We start from the raw sequence: 25748 nt of genomic DNA, 5'->3' as shown, positions 1-25748 counted from the left end.
TCAGATAGAATTTACTATGTTGTTTTAAGCTTGCAAATATTTACTCATTACTATTTATATCAGTCAGTCAGTATATATTGGCTCTAGCTAAAAACTTTCTTTAAGTGGAACTAGCTTTGCTGATTTAAATGTGAGCTTCCATTGTTTATGGTATGAAGACGACAAGGCACTCGATTGACACGTGCAGTTCTTTTCGACATGTTTTTTCTTGATGTTTTCATTGCAACTTTCAAAATATTCTTTTATTCTCTGGGCAAATCTGACTATACAACTTGTAGGCAAAGCTCTTTCCAGGAAACGTTTTGAACAAGATTGGTTAGATCAAAAAACCCACTTTAGGACAATGTATTTTCCATGCAAGTGTCTGTTTCTCACCATCAACATGATGTATATTATAATTACAGTGACTTTCATTTGACTCATCTCAATTAACAAAATCATAAATTAGATGGAAAGTAGGAACCAATGCATCTGTTGACTTCCTCAGAGTCACACACTGAAGCAGATAAACTGGAAAAGGCAGCTCAGGCTGACAAGTGACACTCAGGACCACCACTCCCCACCTTGGGAATGTCACTGCTACTGGCAGGGAGAAGCCCGGGCTACTCATTAGGACTCAAGAAAGGCCAGTGCAATGTACCCCATGGCTGAAGGCTCACGTGCTGCCTCCAGGAGCAGCATTAGAAGGGACCTACCCCCTCCGCAGGACACGGAGCACTCAGAGCGCACGATGGCCCAAGTGTAGCTGGGCTGGGCAGGGGGTTGCTTCTCGGCCTCCAAGCGAGGCATGGAGTATTCCCAGGCAACACCCGGGTTCCTTCCCTGAAACAGCAGCTACAAAATAAGAAAGGGGAAAAATAAAACAAATTAATGCAAAACCAGCAAATACATGCTAACGTGCTTTGACTACTTAAAATAACAATCAATCAACAGAAAGTTTATTATGATGATAAAATAAATTCAGACTATCATCCAAACTTTACATAAAATTTTTGAACAAGAATAACCCTCCCATCTATCTTCAAGCTCATCTAAAAAAATGTCTAGACTTTGTACCCTTCTCCTTACAGTTAGTGTATGCCTACATGTAAAACTTCAAACACTTTTGCAGCTTAGAAAAAGCATTTTTAGGTTAAAATTTTTTTATTGACACATAATAGATACACATATATTGGGGGTACCTGTGATAATCTGATCCAGCCTAACAAGAGCATTTGACTATCTCCCTTGGTGTTTCTTTGGGATCCTCTGCAAATCCCTGCATCTGAGCAAATCAGAAAGAGAGACCTACAAAGCGTCGTCACGCTTCCTGGTGAGTTCAAATAACCCAGGACATTTCAACAGCAATAGGTATGATCCATGCCTGACCAAAGTTAAGTTAGAGCACTTTCTACTGGGAGAGATGAAGGAGACTTTTGCCTACTGGCAGGTACCCATTAAGTCCACGGGAAAAGGTGTTTTATTAGTAAAGGAGATCACTGAGTCATAGTTTAGGGCATGGAATGGGTTTGGACTCTACATTTCCTAGCTTGAAACCCAATCATATGGACAAGCCACCATTCCTCTCATAAATGTATTAGATCCTTGAATCTCAGTTAGAAGACTTTTCCAGAAAACTCACCATAACCTGTTGACATAAATCCCATGCCTGCACCTGAGAGTCATGGCATCCTGATATGATGCCCATGTAGACCAAGATCCTCACCGTCCCCTGAGCACCCTGGCCCCATGCTCCACCCTCTGCCTGATGACACAGCTCCAGTCTCAGTGGTGCTGATGTTGTGGGACAGGTATATGCCCAGGACAGGGGGTTGCACTGCAAGGTCATTGAGATACTCTCCAGCCCTGACCTTCTGATCCTCTGCAACTCTTCTTTCATTAAGAACAGTTTCCTAACAAGCCCCACTTATTTTCAACCTGGAGGCATCTCTCTTTCTCTCTTTCTCTCTGGTTGTTAAAGCTAAAAGCCTTAGATGGTGGGAGACATGATCAAGGAAAGAATTCAAGATAAATACGTTTAGAAAGGGGTAGAATGAAAGAGTTCAGGGGCAGGACAGGAGAGGGAAGTAGGACCTGTGCAGATGCAGCAGTTGCTCCACCTAAACCACACCCCGACTGCCAGGGGAGGCATCTCCCAGGAAGACACAAGAGGATGAGATAGGGCGGCCAGCCCCAGGGAATAGGTGGGGGTATTCAGGTGGCTGTACCTCCATAGCAAGGTGTAGGTCGATGGGGCAACTTTTGAACCAAGAACCTTCTTTCAACTGCACACAGAAACATAACAAGGTGGGGAGTTAGAACATCCACTGCCCACCACTGCCATCTGCACAGTTGCATGTGATAGATGGTGTCAGAATCTGACTATATTTTGCGAGCCTCCGCATTCACGAGTAAACAGAACTGCTCGGTTCAGGAGGTGACCCACCCACTGGACACTGGGTTGATGTGACGGCAGAGCTGTGGCCAGCCAAGGTCAATGCTGTGACACAGGCAGGTCATCACACAGCAAGGGGCTTCACCTCTGGGCTCTCTTCTCCTTTTGCCACAGAACACAGCAGAAATGCTGATCCCACCCTAGACACAGGCGAAGTCAGAGCCCACCTCCCTCCCTCAACAGTGGCCACTTCTCACAGCTGTCGAGCTTATAGGACAGAAGAAGGCTTCTGCAAACATCTACTGCTAAAACCCCCAAATGGGAACACAGGTGAGCACTTAAATACAAATGTAATCATACACCAAAATGTGAATGATGATAAAAACAAGTCTGCTGCCCCATTCCAGCTACGGATGGATCACTCTTTTTTATAACTGTTTACATTCTTCTTAAAATTATGCCAACAGCCATGAATTTCCACAAATACCAGAACACCCCCAAAATCTAAACCCCAAAACCAAGAGGCTGGACTTTACCTCCACAATCAGTGTTTCATTGGTTGGTCCAGCAGCGATTAAGTTCTCGGGCTCATTATAGGACCGTCTGTAGTCGAAAGTAGTGCCTGAAAATTTGTACCGGCCGGGCCAGTCCACGGTCCAGTGCCCATTCAAGTAGTACCTTCTGAGGGCATTGCACACAGAAATGTAGGAGGTAGAGACATTCATTTCATAGATGCGGATGCTCCGGGCTCCAGAAGGAATGGTGACCATGTGATAATACTCTAGATAAAGGAAATGGGGAAGATACAGCTTGTCATTCCACAGGGCAGAATCTCGAAGCAACCCCAGTCCTCAGTAAACGAAACCTGAGAATCCACATTTGGAACTGGGGGAAGATGTGTTCTGGTGACCAGTCACCTTAGAACTATACCCAACTGCTTTTTATTAATTGGAGCAGAGCTCCTGTGATGTTCACTCTTCTTAAGAACAATTTTATTTCAAATAACTTAGCAACCACTTCCAATCAAAGCAAGAGGCTCGAGAAGCCAAGCGCTAGCTGAGGCAGGAAGTGAGGCAGTGGAAGGTAGGCCTGCTATTTTCACTGTCGCCTCAAGCTCCTCTGCTAGGAAGCCTCAGTTACAATCTTCTTTGCCCAAGGCTTGCAGGTAGCTCTAAAGTACTCACGGTTGGTGTGGTGGTGCTTGGAGTAGAGACCCCTGTGAATCGTGCAGGCTGAGTTATTCCCGTTACACACCCCACAGACATCTTCAACAGCATCAGATCCAAGGACATTGTCACATCCAACTCTCTGGAGGGCCCACGAGGTCACATGTCATTCATGAAAGAAAGGACAACACAGCAATACTGTCACCAATCTCACGCGAGAAACCTCCTCCCCACTAGAGTTGAAAATTTCACCAACGTAGGGTAGTTAACAAATATTTATTGGATACCTAATATGTGCACAGCGGGGCTACAGTGTCACCCTTCAAAAATGTAGGAAGCTTTCAAAATGTGAATCGTCACCTGTCCTCTTTAGTATTGTTACACAAGTGGCCCTAAATTAAATCTGTAGGTTGTCATGTTGGAGTGATGGGTGAATTTCAGACTGACCTAAAGGGCTTAGTACAATGACAAGCAATGTGTCTACACAAAGTTATAACAAAATATGCCATTGTGAGCTTTAACTGTCTCATGCAATGACAGAGAAGGAGCAGATGACACACAGAAATTCTCCTCAGTAGTAATTACATAAAGGTCATGTTTATTCACTTCCTTAGAATTTTAGGAGCTCTTTAAAATTTCTCTGATGTTCGTTTGTATTACACTTTCTAACAAAGAGAATAGGCTCTATATGTCAAAAAAAAAAAATCCACTCAGAAGCAAAATAACTACAATTCTTGGCTTGAAATCCACAGGGCCAGATGCATTTCAGAACTTAGAGTGTTTTTTTAAATTCAGAAAGGTAATAGATGTTATGTATGTAATGCATATGAGAATCCCACAAGGGCCTAGGTGGCATCCCATAATTAAGTCATGAATGTTTCTATAGTAAAGTCCTACATATTTATAGTAAGTGAGATAAAAAAAACCAATCAATAGTCTCATATCAGTTCAGGAAAGGCTTTGCCACCAAACAAATTCAGGTACCCCCCCCCCATTTTCACAGCTTTTTGGATTTCAGAGTTACAAATAAGGGATTATGACACTATATCATTAAGAATCCTAAATACAATAAAATAATGAACACATCAATTAACAATTAGACAAAATTGAGGACTGTACAGCTGAGGTACAATGAAAGAGATCTTAATGGAATCATCCAGCCTAACCCTCATGTATTAAAAATGATTACACTAAAGATCTCAGTAGATGACTGAACTTTACCATGGTCGATAATTTAGGGGAAGTGAGAACTAGAAAACATGTTTTTGGACTCCATAAGATATGCAGATTGAATAACTTCTTCATTTGAAACCCCATTGCCTACATGCAATGTGTTTGATCTGCTAACACCTTTGCTTGGTTTATAATAACATTTTTTCCACCCCTTCCCTCTGCCAGTCAGGGTAAGGGTAACATCAGTCACTTATGTTCATTTAGCTGCCGACACTTCCCCAGCTTGTCTCCTGCGTCCCTGTCCGCCCGCCCTCCTCAGCGAATGTGTAGCTGCTGTATGTTGCTGAGGCCTCTGTCCGAGCTGCAAAGTGGCCCAGGCTCTCACCCAGCCCTGCTTCACTGACTCTCCACACTACTGCCCACAAACCGCAACCGAATCCTGTGGCTTCACTGTTCCCAGACTCAATACCTGCTCTATGTACATGGGCACAGGATCCCCATCCAGCCCTGGAGATGGCCTTGAAGACTCTCTTCTCACCCCAACCCTTCCCACAGCATCCCCCAGTTCCCCACTTTCCCTCTGGGCATTCTGATGACTGAATCAGCTGCTAGCAACCCATGCATCTGGCACCACCACGTCCCCTCTCTATTTTCCTGACATCCCTCTTCCAACTCATCGTTTCAGATCTAGCTTGGATGTGGATGTTGCCTTCTCCTAGGAGCCCCACAAATGTCCCAGACCCACATCTAAGACAGAATGGGCCCCTCCCTCTCCTTATGCTCTGCACACACTTCCACTGCTGCAAAGCAGCGTGTCATCAATGTGTTCTTCTGGCTTTCTCCCCACTGGGCTGTGACTTAGAGGGAAAGGCTTGTCTTATATGTCCGGTCTTTCTAGCCTCTACGGGATGCCTGACACAAAGCAGACTGTCTGGAATCATTTGTTGAATGAATGAAGGATCATGATTACCTCACATATCCCATCTATACAAACATTACGGCTATCCTCCGAGCATGGAGTCCCATCTTTGACTTTATTTGACAAAGAAAAGAAGAAATCAAATCCTTCTGCGATACAGTAGAGTTTGCATAAGTCCTGATCTTAAAAAGAAATACACACACAAACACAAATAAGAAAAATACTTAAGCTCTGATCATTTTTGCTCTGAATTTTAGATAGACTTTCTTTCTTCCCCCATAAAATAACTCCCACACAATAATACATTACAATGGCATTTTTAATGGTTGGCTCATTATGTTTTGTTTTGTTTCTTTAAATTTATTTATTGCTTCACTATTCAGTTTTACTCTATAGTGTCCTTTAAGACCTTTGATTTTTATACAGTGTTTGGCACATAGTAGGCATTCAATAAATATTTGTTGGCTACAACATTAATGCTTTACTGTTTCACTAGTATCATTAACTACTATCTTGTAGAAATGCAAAAAAAAAATACCATTTTGTAGTAATACACAAAATTCTTACAGATAAAATGTAATAAAAGAATCAAAAACATCACTGAATTTCTTAATGCATTTGGTAAAATACATGAAAAATTAAACAAATAAAAAGAATAACTTAGATGAAATCTCTTGAGAACAACGTTTTCTACAAATATATTGTTTTAAAATATTGGTACCTAGAGAAATAGGAAGTTTACTTCCTTCCTAAATAATCCATTTCAAGGTTTTTTGGTTTATATTTAATATGAACTTTTTTTTGAAACCATTTTGCCTCTTTTGTTCTCTTCTTAGTAAAAAAGGAGACAATTAATGATGAACATTTTGTCTGCCTTAGAAATATTTATAGGCCTGAGATTCATCTACAGGTATTTTCCTTATCATTCAAGATAAGAGGCACAACTGAATAATTCTAAGAGTAAAATTTAGTGTGTGCTTCCATGATGAATGAGTTTATTCACTAAAAATTGGCAGTCAGGAGGAACGCACGCACGTGTTTGAACCATGATTTCAAAGTTCATTCTACCTTTCTCTCTCCCTAGCGGCCTGTATCACACTGGCTTCATTTGTACAGATTTAGGAGTAAAGGGACAACTAAACGTGCTTTGGGGAAATTGCTTGTAATTTCCTTTCAGAATTTTCTAACTGCATGAACCTGACACTGTGAAAACACTGTATACACTGAGATGATGAACGTGAATGTCAGATGGGACATCCCACTTGTCTATGTCCAAAGGGCTTCTGTCATTTTTTCAGGCAATGTTCCCAGTTTCAAGCAATAAGATGATTAGGTTTTCTTTGAATTTCTCCTTAATTATGCCACTTGAGCTACTGACCTTAAGTTATTTTAATCACGGAAACACACTTATTTCTTTCCCAGTGGGGAGTAAAGTCTTATATACGCCACAAATAAACTTCTTGGTTTATAGTTATAGATCAATACTTTCTGAACATAGTATGCTTCAAAATTATTCCATTTTCTAAAATATACTGAAATTTCTCTTTCATTCTTTGACAATTATAAGTATTCAATGGGTAACTGGCTTATAGCAACAACTACTGTAATTCTTAATTCATCAACTACTGTAATTCTTAATTCAAAAACATACAGATTCAATTTCCACACAGGAGCTATCTTGTATTTTTTTATCACTTCTTTGATGAGTTTCATTGTACTATGCACACCCTTTCTATGTGGTGTGTTGATTTCTGACCTCATAGCTGGTCAAGTTTAGATAACAGGTCATGACAGTGGGGCTGGCAAAATAAAACTAACCTCCAGAAGAGAACATGTGACCCTCACCTCCCAGAGCGACATCTGGTTTATTTGTGCACCACACTGTCAATCATGTACTTCTTTAGAAAGTAAAGGTGGTAAAGCACAAGGCTTATTACCCGAAAGCAGTTTGAGATTTACCTTCCACCTGAGTGTAAGGCTTCCACTTGTAGTGCCGCCCTCTGAATCGTCTGCTGTTGTGCTCAGCACACTGAGCGGCGCGGAAGTCAACACTGTCCCGGGGACATTTCTGACTGTTGCAGAGTTTCAGAGTGCGAGTGGAGCCCTCGCAAAACTTCCCTCCATGCGACGGCCTGGAATGTGTATTTTGAAGTCAGAATTTTCATATTTGAGTAGCTACCTAAATTATTTCAAATTAGGCTTATTGGAGAGATGAAGCTAAGAGTGTTAGAGCGGGTACTTAGGGAAAGTGGATTTCTTTTTTTTTTTGAGACACCCTCACTCTGTTGCCCAGGCTGGAGTGCAGTGGCACAATCTCGGCTCACTGCAACCTCCACCTCCTGGGTTCAAGTGATTCTCCTGCCTCAGCCTCTCGAGTAGCTGGGACTACAGGCATGTGCCACCACGCCCAGCTAATTTTTGTATTTTTAGTAGAGACAAGGTTTCACCATGTTGGCCAGGATGGTCTCGATCTCTTGACTCCATGATCCACCTGCCTCAGCCTCCCAAACAGCTGGGATTACAGGTGGGATCCACTGCGCCCAGCTGGAAAAGTGGATTTCCGAGTGGTCAAGAACACATTCTTGCACACGAATGGTAAGGTTGTGCTCCCTTTTCCATTGAGTGAATCCTTTATAAGACCAGATAATGAAAATGTGGTACATATACACCATGGAATACTATGCAGCCATAAAAAAGGAAGAGATCATGTTGTTTGCAGGAACATGGATGGAGCCTGGAGGCTATTACCCTTAATAAATGAATGCAGGGACAGAAAACCAAATACTGCATGTTCTCACTTATAAGGCAGAGCTGAATGATGAGAACACAAGGACACATAAAGCGGAACAACACACACTGAGGCCTGTTGGAAGGTGGAGGGTGGGAGGAAGAAGAGGACTACAAAAAATAACTAATGAATACTAGGTTTAATCCCTGGGCAATGAAATAATCTGCACAACACACACCCATGACACAAGTTTACCTATGTAACAAACCTGTACTCTATCCCTGAATTTAAAATGAAAGTTAAATTTAAAAAATAAAAAATCAAAGCCTCTTTACTTCCCCACATTGGTGATGCTTCTCATGTTCATTCTTACTTCTTAGAGAAGCTGGAAATTAAACCACTTGCTGTGAAGGGAAATATATTTGATAGAAAACTAAAAATTTGTTTTTTTCTGCATACAAAAATTGTTCTTATTGATCTTATTTATTTGTGTTCTATACACTTTTCTTATGACTTATTTGTTTTAATCAGATCCTTGGTATGTCAAGTAAATGTGGTTAAAATCCAATTCCTGAATATTACTGTTGGTGCTGTTATTTTTTGCTGTGGTCAGGTAGTTAGAAGCATCTTAAGTTATAGCACAGAGAGGCAATTAAGAAATGCTTGAGTGAAATACCTTTCCTATTCAGTGCTTCTTAAAATCATATGCATAGCACAGACTTACTATTAAGAGCTGAGATCAGGCGTGATGGCTCATGCCCATGATCCCAGCACTTTGGGAAGTCAAGGCGGGTGGATTACCTGAGGTCAGGAGTTCGAGACCAGACTGACCAACATGGTAAAACCATGTCTCTATTAAAAATACAAAAATTAGCAGGGCGGGTGGTGGCACCTGTAGTCCCAGCTACTCGGGAGGCTGAGGCAGGAGAATAGCTTGAACCCAGGAGGCAGAGGTTGCTGTGAGCCAAGATCACACCACTGTACTCTAGCGAGGACGACAGAGCAAGACTCCATCTCAAAAAAAAAAAAAAAGAGAGAGAGAGAGAGCGAGCTGAGACACAGGCATACTGCTTGGAGGGTTGATGGCATGGAAATTGTCGTTTGTGCGGAAGGAGGTCAAGGCATACTTACTTGGGGTTGGTGCAGAGGCGACTCCGATGAGACACTCCCCCTCCGCAGGTCCTGGAGCATGGGGACCAAGAAGACCAGTCTGACCAATGGCCATGGGTGGGCTTGGGGCCTTCATCACCATATTTCACACACTGTCCTCCCCGGCACCACTAAAATTTTCAACATAAATAAGTTGACTTGACTCAGACAGATAGGTAGATGGGTTCATCTCACCACTGCTATAAGGCTGAGTAGTGGGAAATTTTGCAAACTATGCAGATGTTAGCCTCCCTACCCTCAAGTAGCACCTAATATAAATACAGTACATTCAATGTTGTTTTTTTCCTTTCCAAACCTAGATCCTCCTATAAATTTATATACAGGGAAGATGAATAGAAAAATCATTTTCAAATGTCTGCTTTCCTGGAAACTTAACACATTTAATGAAGGAGTGTTATCTGAATACTCAGTCTCACTGTTTAACTCCCAAGTCAGCGAACTCTGACCTGTCCTGAAAACAAGGTGCTTTTCACATCTCATGTTCAGAACAGAGAGAGTCTCAGGTAGGAAAGCACAGCTGGGGGCTCCGCATGGCTCAACACCTTGTCATTTCAGGCCAGTGCTCTGTGCTTTCACCCCAAAGCACCTGGGCTCAGAGCCTTGGGACGATTAACCGATGCCACGTTAGAGGTCACGCAGCTTCCAGGGCGATGAAGCAATCCTTGTGGAATTTCATCTCTCCCCACGAAGGCTGGAGATGCTATCTGTTCCCCTTTCTCCAGAGAAGTGCTCATTCGTTTTAATTCATGCTAAATTCCATGTAGCAAATTCACTGCACCACATATCAGCGCTATGCACTATTTTACATGGTGTCCAACAGTGGTGGTTCCCTGGGTGGTTTGGTGTGGACTTCTAAGATCTTAAAGGTCCAGACTGTCTGTTGGGAGGAAGAAGGAAGATGTTTGTCCCTTGTCCTGGCCCCGGTGGAGTGAGAAGAACTTGGCCTGTGGGCTGGGGAGACCTGAAGTCAAGTCCCTTTTTACCTCCAAGTTTAGAGCCACTAGATTTGTACTGAGAGAGAGAGAGAGAGAGAGAAAAAAGGCTACTTCCATAGGAGGAAAGTAATACTTCTATTATTAAATGATATATTAGGGTAACACATATCAAGACACTGATATTTGACCAGTGTTGCCACATACTATGGCAGTTCAAATGGCTCCATTTAATGCTATTTAAGTAAGAACAATTCAATTTAAAAACAAGAAATTCTGAGGAGTAAAGCCTCATCCATTCAATTCTTCAATTCTTTTCTTTAAGCACAACAACATCATCTTTTCCATCCCTACCTGCCCTCCCCCCAGGTGTAGACCAAAGTCCACTGTCTTAGGCTCAAGGAGAAGCCCATTGCCGGGAATAGGCTCCTACTCTTAGACAGCCTCCAACAGGCATGGGGACAGGAGGGAGGTTGCACTGGTTGTGCAGAGAGGAAGGAGCTGCCAGGTGTGTACTACTTGTCATTGTTGTTTATTTTTTTCCCTTTCTTAAAACCATCTGATCATAGCTTTCTAATGCAGGAGACATGAAACATGAAAACAGAATTTCAATAGGTTGAATAACTCTGAAAATATTTCTGGGAAAATCTGTCTTGGTTTGAAGATGAATAGGATTTGAAGCCCCAGAATGAGGTCAGGTTAGTGGAAGACAGGAGTGCTGTCTTGAAAGCAGGATGTTTATCAAAGAACCACTGTTTTTTACCAGGAATCTGTGAGCAAACTCAATGTACATCATAACATCGTTGTTGATTTACTTTGCTGTTGTTACTTGGCAAAGTTCACAGACTCAGAAAGGGGTACTGGCATGGTAATAGCTTTCACTCTTCTGTTTTTGTAAAAAGCTTATTTTTTAATGAAAGATTTAAAGATACACACAAGTAGAGGAAATAGCACAGGAGTCCTTGAAACCTGCAGTCCTGCCTCAACATTTATTAACTCATGTCCAGTCTCATTTCACCTAAATGCCCGTCCACTTTCTCTCTCCCAACACTGACTCCCAGACTTGAAACCATGTCTTCAAAGCTCTTTCACGAAGGGTTCCCCAAATTAAGAACGTTAAAAAACACAACCACAACACCATTGTCAGACCTAGAAACCTACAATCAGTCCTTAATATCATCAAATGTCTAGTAAGTGTTCAAAATTCCAATTTGGTGTTTTTTTATTTTTCTTTCAGTTAACATAGAATCACAATCAAAACACAGTTCATTTATTGCATTCAGCCGACATGCTTCTCATGTCTCTCTCCACATTCGAACTCTCCCTTGATGTTTTCTTTTTCCTGAATTCATATGATAAAGGAATGGATCTGTTTGTTGGGAGTTTCCCATACTCTTGATCTTGCTGGCTGCGTCTCGGGTTCCCTAGATCTGCTGCAATGAGGCAATTGGATCCAAGGCGTTGGTAAGGTTCAGAGTTGGATTTTTGGCAAGACTGAACCATTGATGGCTTTATGTATATGCACACAGAATGCCTGGTAAGGCCTCCAGCGTTGGTGTTAGGATGCTTCAGTATTCAGGGAATATAGGCTGACTGGCGAAGGTCCTCAGTTTCCCAACTAATACTTTTAGCAGCCATTAACAATCATTTCCTAGATCCTTTACATCTTTGAGTGTTGCAAGACTAATGATATTCTAAATCTTTTCTTTTTCATGATTGTCTGGATTACTTCTTTTAAGAAAAATCAACCTTCATCAAATACCTCGGTACCCTGAGTTTGAGATTGTACAGGAAAACCATGATGCTTCTCTCTAAATGATAAAGAAAAATATGCTAATGTCATGTTTCTTTTGGAAATGTTGCTTGAGCTTCCTCTTGACAGGAGCCAGACATCTTTGGAAGGCTTCTAGCTTTCTGACTCAGCGAGGTATCCCAGGCTCATCTTGTACATTCCTTGTGTGGGGAACGGGTGCTTGGTGTTAAAAAAAGTCAACACTCACTGAGACAAAGGATCTCTCAGCAAGGCTAGTTTACTTTCTGCAGAAAGGGTACACTTGCCAGCAGTTTTGCCACCAGAGTACACCGAACAAAGGATACAGGGTCATTTATAACCTGACACGTCCACCCTACTGCAGTGTCCGGTTTCCATTGGCTGGAATGGGATCTCACATTCTCTATTTGTCCCAATTGGTTAGCAACTTAGAACTTCTTAAAAGAGGCAAAGGCAGAGGAGAACAAAGGAAGGAGGAAGTAACTGTGGAATGCTGAGAAAGGTAAAAGCACCTTCAAATAAGGAAGAGGAACAGGCTATGGCCTAATGCTTGCTTGAACCAGTATAAGCATGCCAGGGCAAATACTTAGGCCAAAATGTGGGAGCTAAGAACACAGAGTACATTGATTTCTTTATTACGGCTAGCAGATATCTAAGAATGTTAGCGCGGGTCTTTGAATAAATTGTGCTTCTAAGGGAAGTTACTATTTATTCCTAATTAGATGGGGAGAGAAGTCTCTTTGAAGAGGAACTTCTACTGCACTTTTTACACTTGTTATAGGCCTGGAATCATCCATTTACATAAGAAGTTCTGGCTCCTTTTATTGAGAAAACTAGATTAAGAGGTTGTAGCCTCTTTAAAAATTTTAATTTTAATTTTTTCTTTATATTTTAATTTAATCTTTAAAAATTTTAATTTTAAAGAAAAAATACTTCATTAGTTCTTAGAAATGTATTAATTTTAAATTTATGACTATAAATGTTACTTAACTTCTTTGATTTTATATATGTATCTCTTTTATATATTAAAAATCTTGATTCTTAACAACATAAGCACATTTAGTACTTCCTTTATCCTAGCAAAATAAATCCATCAACAATAACGTGATTACTGAAAACAGTTTAAAATTATTTGTAGCATTTTTTTTCTCCACTGAATCTATCCCATTTGGAATGCACAGACTAATTACTGGAGTTTAAAGTCTCTTGAAATAATTCCTCTGTTAGGATTCTGGTTAAGCCAACAACTTAATACATTAAGTCAAAATGTTTCATTCTGCCTTTGATGTTTAGGGATTATTTAACAGCATTTTAAGTTATCTAAAATAATTACAAGCTTTTCAGCATTTAGGGTTTATTCTTTTTAATGTAAGCAAATAGCTATTGATTAGTATTTACTTTTCTTTGATAAATGACAGCATATTACTCAGATGTTTTTCCATCCTACTTTTCCACTTAATTTGTTCTGTACATCATTCCACAGAAGTACATAGACACGACCCTCATCACATTTTTACAGATACATAATATTCCACAGGGTGTTTATCCAACTAGTCCTCTATCGATGGTCATTTGCAGTATTTCAGTTTTTTGCTGTGATAATGACTGTTGCAATTCCTTGTATTAGGCTGATGCAAAAGTAATTGCAGTTTTTGCAATCAAAAGTAATGAGAAAGGAAATAGCAAAATATGCATGTATTAAGTCGATGCAAAAGTAACTTCGGTTTTTACATCTTTTGCTATTTCTGTTAGAGTATACTTAAATGATTTTCCTAATTTTAAAAAGTATTAAAACAAAAAAACTTTGAGAATCTGATGAGAAAGCACTATATCTTCTGCTAAGGGGGTTGTGGGAAATATAGGTGCATGTAGACACACACACACACACACACACACACACACACAATATCAGATCTAATTTTAGGCAGATAATAGATGGGTGAAGCCATCAGGTTAAGATTAAGAATGCTATGTTAAATATACATATAGATTTCCACTGAAATACCAATTAGGTTTCTTAGGACTGACTTTATCACAGTTTTGTGTCTTCTTGACAGATACTGTGACTTATGAAAAAGGCTTTATCTTAGAGAGGAAGATGCCACAACAAAGTGCCTATGCCTGTGGCGACTGCTGCTCACAAAATAAGCACATCACACCTAAACGCAGCAGACGCAGGGGAGCAGCGTATCGCAGCAGACGCAGGGGAGCAGCGTAACGCAGCAGATGCAGGGGAGCAGTGTATTGAAGCAGAAAAAACAGCACTGAGTCATCAAATGCGCATCACAGATCAGCTCTGTGAGCTGTGTGACCTGGGGAAGGCACCCATGTGCTCTGAGCCCCGTGTCCTCTTCTGAAATTAGGGATGATAGAAACTACCAGAATGAGTTCAGAGGGAGGGTTCAATGTAAGGACTAGGCCAAGTGCCTAGCACTGGACCTGATGGAATCACACAGTGAGAGCTGGTTTGATTTCACAAGAGGGGTCCTCAGTGACCGAAGAGCTAGAATCCTTCAGGCATGCATCTCAACTGTGGCCCCTGCCCCTTGCCCTGGATTTCTCCTGGGGTGATCACAGAGGAACCCAGGGCCTTTCCCAAAAGAGCTCTGCAATGTCCAGTGGGGACTGCACTAGGCTACCTGTAGGGCTGCTTTGAGGATGAAATATACACAATGCACTAAATTTAGCATTTGGCATTAAAAATGAAATAAATATCAGTCTATGTTACCACCTCATACAACCACTGTGGAGCCTCAGCAGCATCCTTAGTAGCAGAGAGAGGAGACGGGGTCCCATCAAGAAGAACAACATTGGGATACTGACCGCTGGCCACACACACATCTAAACTGATAAACCACAGGGGCACATGCAAACCAATGACAATGACACACAGACACACGACTAATATCAAAAGGGACTGTTTACGTGAGACTTGGATGTCTTACATGGTTTGGCTGTGTCCCTACCCAAATCTCATCTTGACTTGTAGCTACAATTCCCATGCATCATGGGAGGGACCCGGTAGGAGGTAATTGAATCATGGGGGTGGGTCCTTCCCATGGTGTTCTCATGATAGTGAATAAGTCTCATGAGATCTGATAGTTTTATACGTGAGAGTTCCCCTACACAAGCTCCCTCCCGCCTGCCGCCATATAAGATATAACTTTGCTTCTCCTTTGCTTTCTACCATGATTGTGAGGCCTCCCCAGTCATGTAGAACTGTGAGTCCATAAACCTCTTTCCTTTATAAATTATCCAGCCTCAAGTATGTCTTTGTTAGCAGCCTGAGAAAATACAATGTATGAAAGGAAAATAAAATCTCGGAACTTCACACTCACTATACCAAAAGGAAAAGTTAAGCTTGAGAACTGGGTCGTGCAAAAACCACCTCCCATTTTGTTTCTAGAGAGCTGTGAAGATGGAAGGCCACGTGTCTCCACGGGCGGCCTCCCTCACAAATTACTCACAAGGAAATTCTTTGTGGGCCTTCAAATCTTTACCCCAAAACAGAGCTCTGTTGAATTTCACCATGACCATGTGAATTAATGAATTAATTTCACCATGACCATGTGAATTAATTATCTTCACAGATACAGGACAAAGACAAGACTAAAACTTACCTCTCCACCCACCCCAGACAAATGCATATTTGCCTGCTTCCTCGACTCTGTTTTCTTTATCCTCACAAATCCTCAATCTCCACTCACATGTAAAATGTGGATTCAGTGAGTGTTGACTGAAGCTTCAAAAGAATGTACCTGCTGGCCTCATTTGCCTGCTCTCCCCTCTTTTCTTCTTTCCTGCTTTCCTTGCTTCTCTTGCCTTTGTTTTTGTTTTTGTTTTTTCTTGTTTTTGCTTTTGTTTTTGTTTTTGTTTTTTTTGAGACCAACTCTCCTTCTGTTGCCCAAGCTGGATTGCAGTGGCATGATCTTGGCTCACTGCAACCTCCATCTCTGGGTTCAAGCGATTCTCCTGCCTCAGCCTCCCGAGTAACTGGGACTACAGGCGCCTGCCACCGGGCCCAGCTATTTTTTGTACTTTTAGTAGAGACAGGGTTTCACCATGTTGGCCAGGATGGTCTCGATCTCTTTACCTCATGATCCGCCCGTCTCAGCTTCCCAAAGTGTTGGGATTACAGGTGTGAGCCACCAGGCCTGGCCTCTTTCCTCTTTAAATATTGAAGTCATCAAAGTCCTCTTTGGAAAGAGCAGGGTCACAGGTGCCCCTGTGATTTTTGTCCCACCCCCTCCTAGAGCACATCCTCAACTTTGGAAAAGTAAACCTCTACATTCATTGAGATTTGCCTCAGTTATTTGCTTTGACTTACAGAGTCCCACATTGGCCACTGAACAACCAAGTACCCTGGACAGAACACTTTATTGCTTTGGACCATGGTTCAGCTGTGTAATTTGTAGGAACCTACTCTATGTCCATAGAGCCTTTTTTTTTTTTTCAGTAAAAAGGAAAAAGCTATATTTGAAATACAAGGGAAAATAATGTCAAATATCAATGGAAATTAATTTAATGGTGCTTTTGAGATAAATAAAATGTAACCAGAACATACAGGTTATTTTGAAAGAGCATCACAACTACATTACCTGGGAAAAAGTAGCACCTGACCACAAACAAAGCAGGATGCCTGGAGAACCACCTCCTGTTTCATGCAGGCAATAGCTCAAGAGCAACGTCAAAAAGACTGTTGGTCTTTTAAGAAATAGGCATAATTTTGCAAATGACCACCTGAGGAATCCATTTTAATCAATGACAGAAGAAAAGTCATGATTATCTGCAGCATAACATTCAAGTAAATTACCTGATGTCCTTTGACAATTAGAACTTCCACGCCATATCTCATTATACTCATTTTCTTTCAAGAAACCGAAAGCATTGCTATTACATTACGTATTATGGATTAAATCAACTGTATCACTGGATCACTAGCAGAATTCAATGAATTAGAAGAATTCAATGATCAATCTCATGCCCTTTGAGGAACTGAAAAAAAAGCATATTAGCAATGTGCCCAGAATGAATGGTGGCTGGGGGCTATTCTCAATAAGTTTATCTTATTTCTGTTCATTTCTTCAGTTGGCACTGCAATAATTTAACCTGAAAACATGTGTTAGCGTTGTTGTCAACATTTTAAAACCTTTCTGTCTGTAGTCACATTTGAATATGTATAAGATGTGATGTATTTTCTTTGGTATTTAAACATAATAGAACAATGGTATTTAGGCATGTTCAAATACTGTACTAGATCAATGCCTAAATATCATTTCATATTCACTAATGCCACTAAAAAACTCAGATACATAAAAAGCAAAAATACTTATAGTGATAATTTGGGTCCAGGATCTTTCTTTCTTCATCAATAGTCTTTTACATTTAAAAAATGCAATTACAAGTTAAATCAAAAGAATTAAAATATTATTATGGAGTATTATGATAATCTTTTAAAGTTTTAATAATGAAATTATCATTCTTTACCATTTAGTAATAAACTTGTTATCCTGTATACTTTCTTTTTTTTCCGACTTTTATTTTAGGTTCAAGGGTACATGTGCAGATTTGTTACATGGGGAGGTTACATGTCACTAAAGTTTGGCGCTCGAATAACTTCATCACCCGTGCAGCGAGTATAATATGGGATACTTTTTCAACTCTTGCCCCCTCCCACCATCCCCCCTCAAGTAGTCCCCGGGGCATATGGTTCCCATCTTTGTATCCACGTGTACTCAGTGTTTAGCTCCTGCTTATAAGTAGCAACATGCAGTATTTGGTTTACTGTTCCCGCATTAGTTTGCCTAGGGTAATGAACGGCCTCCAACTGCGTCCACATTGCTGCAACATCTTGTATACTTCTTCTTTTCTCTACTATAGCGCCCTCTCTTCTCACAGGGGCAACAATAGGTGAAAATGATGTGCTCCAGGGTCTTCAAACTGATGTTCTGTGACTTTCACAGCACTGTTTAATGCTGTTCCTTTCCATGATAAATGGTCGTCAATGGCTTAATGTTTCCCTTCAATAGACTGAATCTGTCATCACCTATTGTCTGATTTCTGTGTCTATGAATTCCAGGTAGCTCATCAATTTTATTTTCACAAAAGTGAGAAAAGGATTCCTCTTCACATTATCAATATAAAATAAACACAGTGTTTGATAGGAGCATGGGTATGCATATGTATATGAGAAATACATGTTTTAAAAATACCTATGCAAGACGAGTAAAGATGCATGGTTTGGAAGACTAGCATCTGAATACGATGCTGTACCTATAGTTAGCTTCTTACCATGTCATGCCCACAAATAGTGCCTTCTGCTGCTGGCATAAATTTAGTCTCACATTTCCTTCCAATACGATGGCACCACAGGGCTTTACAGATGTCCTAAAGAAATTTTTTAAAAGGTCATTAGGATTACATCATATTGTCCATTCATCTACAATAAAAATATCACTGAGAGATATAATTTACAAGCAAATGCCTACTTAGCAATATGATAGCATATAATAGAGTGAGGAGTAAGGAGACTCATGTTCTAGACTTGGTTCAAATTAATTCCATCTCTTATACTTTATTTGTTTTATTTATATATTATCTATTTAACAAAATTATATTTTAATTGTAAAATATGCTTAATTCAGACACTGCAGAAAACTATGAAAAGTTAAAAAACCTAAACTTAATATTTCATAATGTATCCTTCTCAACCCCACCTTCCATGAATCTCTCCAAGTCTGAATTCTTATTTTTAAATTAAGAATGTTTAGGATGCTTGTTAGCTTGTCCATCCATCCATCTGTCCATCTATTTATCCATCCATCCATCCATCCATCCATCCATCCATCCATCCATCCATTAATCCATCCATCCATCCATCCAACCATTTCACCATGCATCCACCATCCCCAAATCTGTGACTAAAGCTTAAAATATGTGAGGCATCTTGCCAGGCAAGAGGTTCCATTGTGAATATGACCCTCTTTGCTTCTTGGTTTTCATAGGGTAAAGAAGGAATTTGCCGTAAATCACCAATTAGCGCATACAGAAAGAGATGCCCCAGTAATAAAGATTTATAAACTATAAAAGACTCTCCAAGTGCAAGGAATTGTTTTTACTGAGTTCAGAGGAATGTCTCAATGAAGGGCAAACAGTAGGACTTGTGAAATGATGGAACCTTCTGGAATGCTGGTGGTAGACTCAACTAGACATGTTGAAAACATTTCTTAAATTGTCTGCACAACTGCTCAGAATATTTAAACAAGTGCTGCATTATTCCCCAATAAATTACATGGCTGCATCTACTGGGTGATTCATGTCATGAGGAAAATGCAGGCAGTGAAGCACATCAACGTAGTGCAGCTGGGAAGATGGCACTTTGCTGCATGGTGATCTCACTCCATATTTCAACCATGTGAAAAGAAGGTTTTCTGCATTGCGTGAGTCATCTCATGAAGGGTTTTAACACTAGTTCTTAAATCTCCTGCATGTATTTCATTATATACTTAGAAGTTAAGGTACTTATTAAAGACACAGCTTCATATTTTCCCTGGCTGTATCTCCTTCACTAATAAACCAGATTTCGGAGCTTGAAATATTAACAAGTAAACGTTCAGTGTTTTAATTCAGATATCAATTGCTTTCATATTGTGCTATGGTTTAAAATCTCATATGGTTACAATCACTGTGCAATTAAATGTCATGATCTTTTGCGTCCCCTGGGATCCTCGCCCTTGTGGTGTGTTGTGTTGACGGCCAGGGCTTTGCCTGGCTGAGGTCTTTGTCAGCAGGGAACAGACAGTGATGCTCCTATGGCTGCTCCCATGAAGACTGCTGCTGAGCACCCTGGTTTGCTCTCCTTCAGACAGGCTTTAATTATGTTCATTAGTATATGGTGTCAGGGGCCTCTGTTCTTGGCCAGAATGGTGTTTAGAGATAAAAAGTGTATGCAGAAACCAAGGAATCCATGAATTCAAGGGCCCTGAATGTAATTCTCCAAATAGACAACTGGACAGTTCTATTTGCTTGCAGGAATGACAACTTGATAGAATGCCAGGATAAAAATAAACTTCCTTAAAACCACAGCCTGTGCACACCGACTCGATGTCTGGGTGGCAATATGATAGGTCAGAACCGGAGCTAGGGAGAGAGGTGGGGCAGCCCCTGGGTGGCTCACAGAGACCTCCTGGACCGACGGGGCATAGAGACCTCCTGCTTCAGGAGGCTGAGCACACATACCTAAGGAATGAATGAATAAGTGTGAAAGCAGATTCCTTCATACTGAATGAATGAATGAATGAATGTGAAAGCAGAAGCTGCTCGTGTGGTTGTGTGATCTGGGAGATGGCCACAATGGTCTAGTAGAGTTTGGGATTCCTAGGCAGACAAGCAGATCGAGTGTAGATTTTGCAGGCAGATCTGGGCAGGCAGGACCCCTGAGTCCTCAGTGTGCACATGAGGATAACAACATCGAATCATCGACTTGTCCTGGGGGCCAAATGCAGTGGTTATAGGTAATGTGTTCAGCTCAGGGCCTGGCACCCAAAGTAAAGGCAAGAAGGCACTTCACATTTCCTTTCTCACTTTAAGGGCTCGAGGAGACAATGGCACAGGTCTCCATCTGCATTCAGGGCTCTGCCGTGTGACTCCTGTGACCTTAGGGAGCTAGGGTCCTCATTCACAGGGCTGTTTCTAAGACTACTCAAGATAATACAAGGTAAATTGTGTTTTAAAATGTTAAATTTTTTTACTACGTTCCTTATCATTATCTGGTACAGTGCTTGCTACTCATCTTTCAATAAATGCTTTCTGGGCACATTGAATATGTACTCATTTGCTCCTGTAAAAACCAGTGACAGAGGACCAGGAAAACTTTACGTACAATAACATTAGCAAGAATCAGGAAACTGTGATCATAAAAAGCCAAAGATGACTTAAGATGACCACGATTCAGACTACCATTCAGAGTAATTTCAGAATATTCTTATGTTGTAGTTTTGGGGGAGCATTTTGCAGAATAAATACTGACGAAGATACTGTTAAAGGCATGGGCTTTTTAAAAGTATAAAGCCTTCAAATATAGGATGCTGGTGACAGCTCACTGCCAAATCATGTGGCTCTCTAATTCAGTCTGTGACTCGGCTCATGCCATCTCTGTTTTTCAGCCTCATTTTGGAGCCTGCTCAATCCCCAACTCCAGTCCTCAAGGCTGGAATAAATCACAAAGTTAGAAGAAACTTGAAAATCACATAACCTATGGTATTGTCTTTTGACATTTAAAACAGCATTTGGGACCTTGATATCCTATAGATGTACTTCCCTGCCATTTAATAAACATGACACTCTGTCCCAAACAAACAAATAAAAACTATAGTGTCTTAAAGAGTTGTGATGACAAAATAAAAATAGTGTACATTCTCACTCACATATGGAAGTGAAAAAATGGATTTCATAATGGTGGAATGATGGTTACCAGAGGCTGAGAAGTGTAGTGGAGGGGGATGGGAGGAATAAAGAGGAGTTGGTTAGTGGGTTCAGAAATACAGTTAGATAAAAGAAATAACACCTAATGTTTAGTAGGACCATAGGGTGACGATAGTTAACAATTTATTGTATATTTCAAAATAACTAGAAGAGTGTGATGTTCCTTACACAAAGAAATGATGAACATTTAAGGTAAGGATATTCCAGTTTCTCCGCTTTGAACATTACACATTATATGCCTGTACTGATATGGGAGGGGGCAGGGAGGTGCTGAGTAGAAAAGGCAGGGTCCCTGGAGAGGACTCCACCCTCAGACCTGTGCCCACAGACCTAAGTGAGAACAGACACTCCTGTTTTCATGCCCAAATGTGACATTTTCCAAGACTACTCTGGCCTGCCATGCCCCTGATCCTGTGCCCACAGAAACCTGAGATCTTAATGGGCACACACAGTGGCTGAACGTGGTCAAGAAAAGCAGAGGAACAGACCAGCAGACACCAGCAGACTGGCAGACCAGTGACGGCGGAAAGATGAATGACGCAGCAAAGGAAGAGAGGAGGGATGTCTGGATGCTAAGGGGAATTCAGCTGGGGGCAGCCAGAGAAGGGTCTGGCCACTGGGCAGCCTGACTCCTGGGGAAGACCATCTTCCCACTCCATCCTGCTCTTCCGGTTCCCCATCTATCTTGCTGAGAGCCACCTCCATCACTCAATAAAACCTCGCACTCATCTTCGAGGCCACGGGGGTGACCCAATTTTTCCAGTACACTGGGAGAGAGCTTGGGATACAGAAAGCTGTCACACTGGTCCGCTGCCCTTGGAATAAGGCAGAGGGTTTATCGAGCTGGTTAACACAAGTCGTCCACAGATGGCGAAGCTGAAGGAGAGCATGTAACACACGCCCACTTGGGCTTTGGGAGTTCTGGGAGTTGCAGACACCACTCCTAGAGGCGGCCGTGGGGCCGAAGCCCAAGAGTGCTCCCCATAGTCTCTGTACCTGCCTGTCTGCATGCTCCCCCTAGGGGTTTGAGCAGAGGGGTGCAGAGGAGTGAGCCACAACCCTGTTGCATGTCCTGCAAGAAGGAAAAGGGAACTCTTCTGTTTTAGTATCAATGTATTACAAGTACCCCATAAATATGTGCAACAATTATGTATCCATAAACATTAAACAGAAAAAGTTTTTAAAAAAAGTAAACTACAAATGAACAGCCAAAAACCAATTGTTCCCTCCAACTTTATCAGTTTGACTTAACTGCTAACTTCATGGTACATAACATACCATGATTTTATTAAAGCACTATTGTTGTAGGTCATTATATCCTTAATGAAACTTCAGAGTCTTCTTGGAACAAAGATCCTATTAAACATGGTTCTAGAGTCCAGGCAGTTGGAATGTAAGACTTGCTGGGTGTTGGGGGAACTCCCAGTTTAACAACAGTACCTAAGATGCTGAGGTGATCAAATTTCAAAGCAATTCTGGTGACTTATGTTTCAGATTGCAGGGTCAGGCCACCGAAGCAACACTGATAAAGCATGATAGGTACACGATGAAGACAACATGTTTTTAATAACAAATACCTAACTTGGATAGAAAAGAGCCAAACCTATGCCGAGTATTCACTCTTGCTTTATCTTTGCAGCTAAGGTACACTACCTTTAACGAAGCCTCTCTCTTTTCATTCTAGTCCATAATTTAAGAGTTATGTTCACAAAGACCAATTTCAGTAATATAAACTTGGTTAAGGTTTATCATCACAACATAACACCCCGGGTAAAACCAACATTTTCCGATGGCTGGGCTGAAACCATATTGTGGTGCTTCAATATTGTGAATGGCACACCACCAGATTCACTTCCTCAAATTGTCTGTACCACACTCTTCAACTCGAGATGGATTACGGACTTAAACCTAAGACCTGAAACTATAAAAATTCTAGAAGATAACATTGGACAAACCCTTCAGGCATTGGCTAGGAAAGAATTTCACGACCAAGAAGCCAAAAGCAAATGCAATAAAAACAAAGATAAATAGCTGGGACCTAATTAAACTAAAGAGCTTTCGCGTGGCAAAAGGAATAGTCAGCAGAGTAAACAGACAACCCACCGAGTGAGAGAAAATCTTCACAATCTATATATCTGACAAAGGACTAATATCCAGAATCTACAATGAACTCAAACAAATCAGTAAGAAAAAAATACACAATCCCATTAAAAAATGGGCTAAGGACATAAATAGATAGTTCTCAAAAGAAGATATACAAATGGCCGAAACGTGAAAAACTACTCAACATCATTAATGATCAGGGAAATGCAAATAAAAACCACAACACAATACCACCTTACTCCTGCAAGAATGGCCATAACCAAAAAATCAAAAAACAGTAGATGTTTGTGTGGATGCAGTGAACAGGGAACACTTCTATACTGCTGGTGGGAATGTAAACTAGTACAGCCACTATGGAAAAAAGTGTGGAGATTTCTCAAAGAACTAAAAGTAGAACTACCATTTGATCCAGCAATTCCACTACTGAGTATCTGCCCAGAGGAAAAGAAGCCATTGTTCAAAAAGATACTTGCACACGCATGTTTATAGCAGCACAATTTACAATTGCAAAATTGTGAAACCAACCCAAATGGCCATCAATCAACAAGTGGATAAAGAATCCGTGGTGTATATACATGATGGAATACTACTCAGCCATAAAAAGGAATCAATTAACAGCATTTGCAGTGAGCCAGATGAGATTGGAGACTATTGTTCCAAGTGAAGTAGCTCAGGAATGGAAAACCAAATATTGTATGTTCTCACTGATACGTGGGAGCAAAGCTATGATAACACAAAGGCCTAAGAATGATACAATGAACTTTGGGGACTTGGGGGGAAGAGTGGGAGTGGGGCCGAGAGATAAAAGGCTACAAATATGGTGCAGTGTACACTGCTCGGGTTATGGGTGCACCAAAATCCTACAAATCACTACTAAAGAACTTACTCATGTAACCAAATACCACCTGTACCCCAATAACTTATGGAAAAAAAGAATGCAGTTACAATTGATGTTACAGTCAGATATACAGTGCATTGTCATTATTTTTCAAGCAGTGAGATGCTTTTATTACTAATCCTGATTATCACTCCACATCAGTGGACAGAAAAATCCATTGTCATATATGTGTCCTATATTATATGTAAGTATGTAAACATACATATACACCAAATATACATTCACATATACAAAAAAAGGATGCGTACGCATTTACATTGTCTATTCACTTTTCAAACTAAATAGTGTTAGGTATTTAAAACAGATTTATCCCTTCCTAAAATATCATCCATCCATCATCTAGATTAGTATATTTCTGAGTGAGTCTACTGTGCCCAGGGCTGGTCTGGGCACTGGATCATTTGCTTCTTATTGTTATTTCTTGTTTTATATCCTCCCATTAAGAAACTTCCTGATCTCTACATTATGTCTGAACAAAATAGGCCCTTTTAAATAACAATTCAGCAGGTGTTCATTTAAAAAAATAAGTTTTACAGTTTAAATTGTTCTGAGATGTTTCAATTCACATAGAAAATAAAAAAAAATCTCTTAACTGCCACGCCATATGTAATTTTGAGATTTGATGACTGAGAGTTACTGGCCACACAAATAGCTTTTAATTTTTAAAAGAAAATACAAAGCTGGGTGCGGTGGCTCACAGCTGTAATCCCAGCACTTTGGGAGGCCAAGGCAGGTGAACTGCTTGAGGTCAGGAATTCAAGACTAGCCTGGCCGACATGGTGAAACACTGTCTCAACAAAAAATTAGCTGGGCATGCTGGCATGTGCCTGTAATCCTAGCTACTCAGGAGGCTGAGGCTTGAGCCTGGGAGGCAGAGGTTGCAGTAAACTGAGAGCTGGGATGGTGCTACTACACTCCAACCTGGGTGATAGAGCAAGACTCCATCAAAATAAATAATAAATAAATAAATAAAACACATAAAGTTTGTGTTAAAGAACATGTTATATCATAAGGAATGATCTGACATGACG

The 25748-nt window shown here is 40.8% G+C and overlaps 1 protein-coding gene across 1 annotated transcript in view; it reads right to left on the bottom strand.

Annotated features, from left to right (window-relative positions):
• The window catches only part of ADAMTS16 (ADAM metallopeptidase with thrombospondin type 1 motif 16), a 180883-nt gene that overhangs the window by 77919 nt on the left and 77216 nt on the right, over nucleotides 1–25748 (bottom strand). Inside the window, exons 11-17 of the mRNA XM_025388259.1 lie at nucleotides 18525–18620; nucleotides 9492–9640; nucleotides 7592–7764; nucleotides 5684–5814; nucleotides 3559–3682; nucleotides 2911–3155; nucleotides 696–834 (exon numbers count right to left, since the gene is read on the bottom strand). Of these exons, the coding sequence (XP_025244044.1) occupies nucleotides 696–834; nucleotides 2911–3155; nucleotides 3559–3682; nucleotides 5684–5814; nucleotides 7592–7764; nucleotides 9492–9640; nucleotides 18525–18620 (1057 nt within the window). The remainder of the gene's footprint in view (nucleotides 1–695; nucleotides 835–2910; nucleotides 3156–3558; nucleotides 3683–5683; nucleotides 5815–7591; nucleotides 7765–9491; nucleotides 9641–18524; nucleotides 18621–25748) is intronic.

Source organism: Theropithecus gelada, chromosome 6 (assembly GCF_003255815.1).
Source record: "Theropithecus gelada isolate Dixy chromosome 6, Tgel_1.0, whole genome shotgun sequence".
Classification (NCBI taxonomy): Eukaryota; Metazoa; Chordata; class Mammalia; order Primates; family Cercopithecidae; genus Theropithecus; species Theropithecus gelada.
Note: the sequence above shows the minus strand (reverse complement) of the source record. Positions and strands in the feature narration are given on the sequence as shown.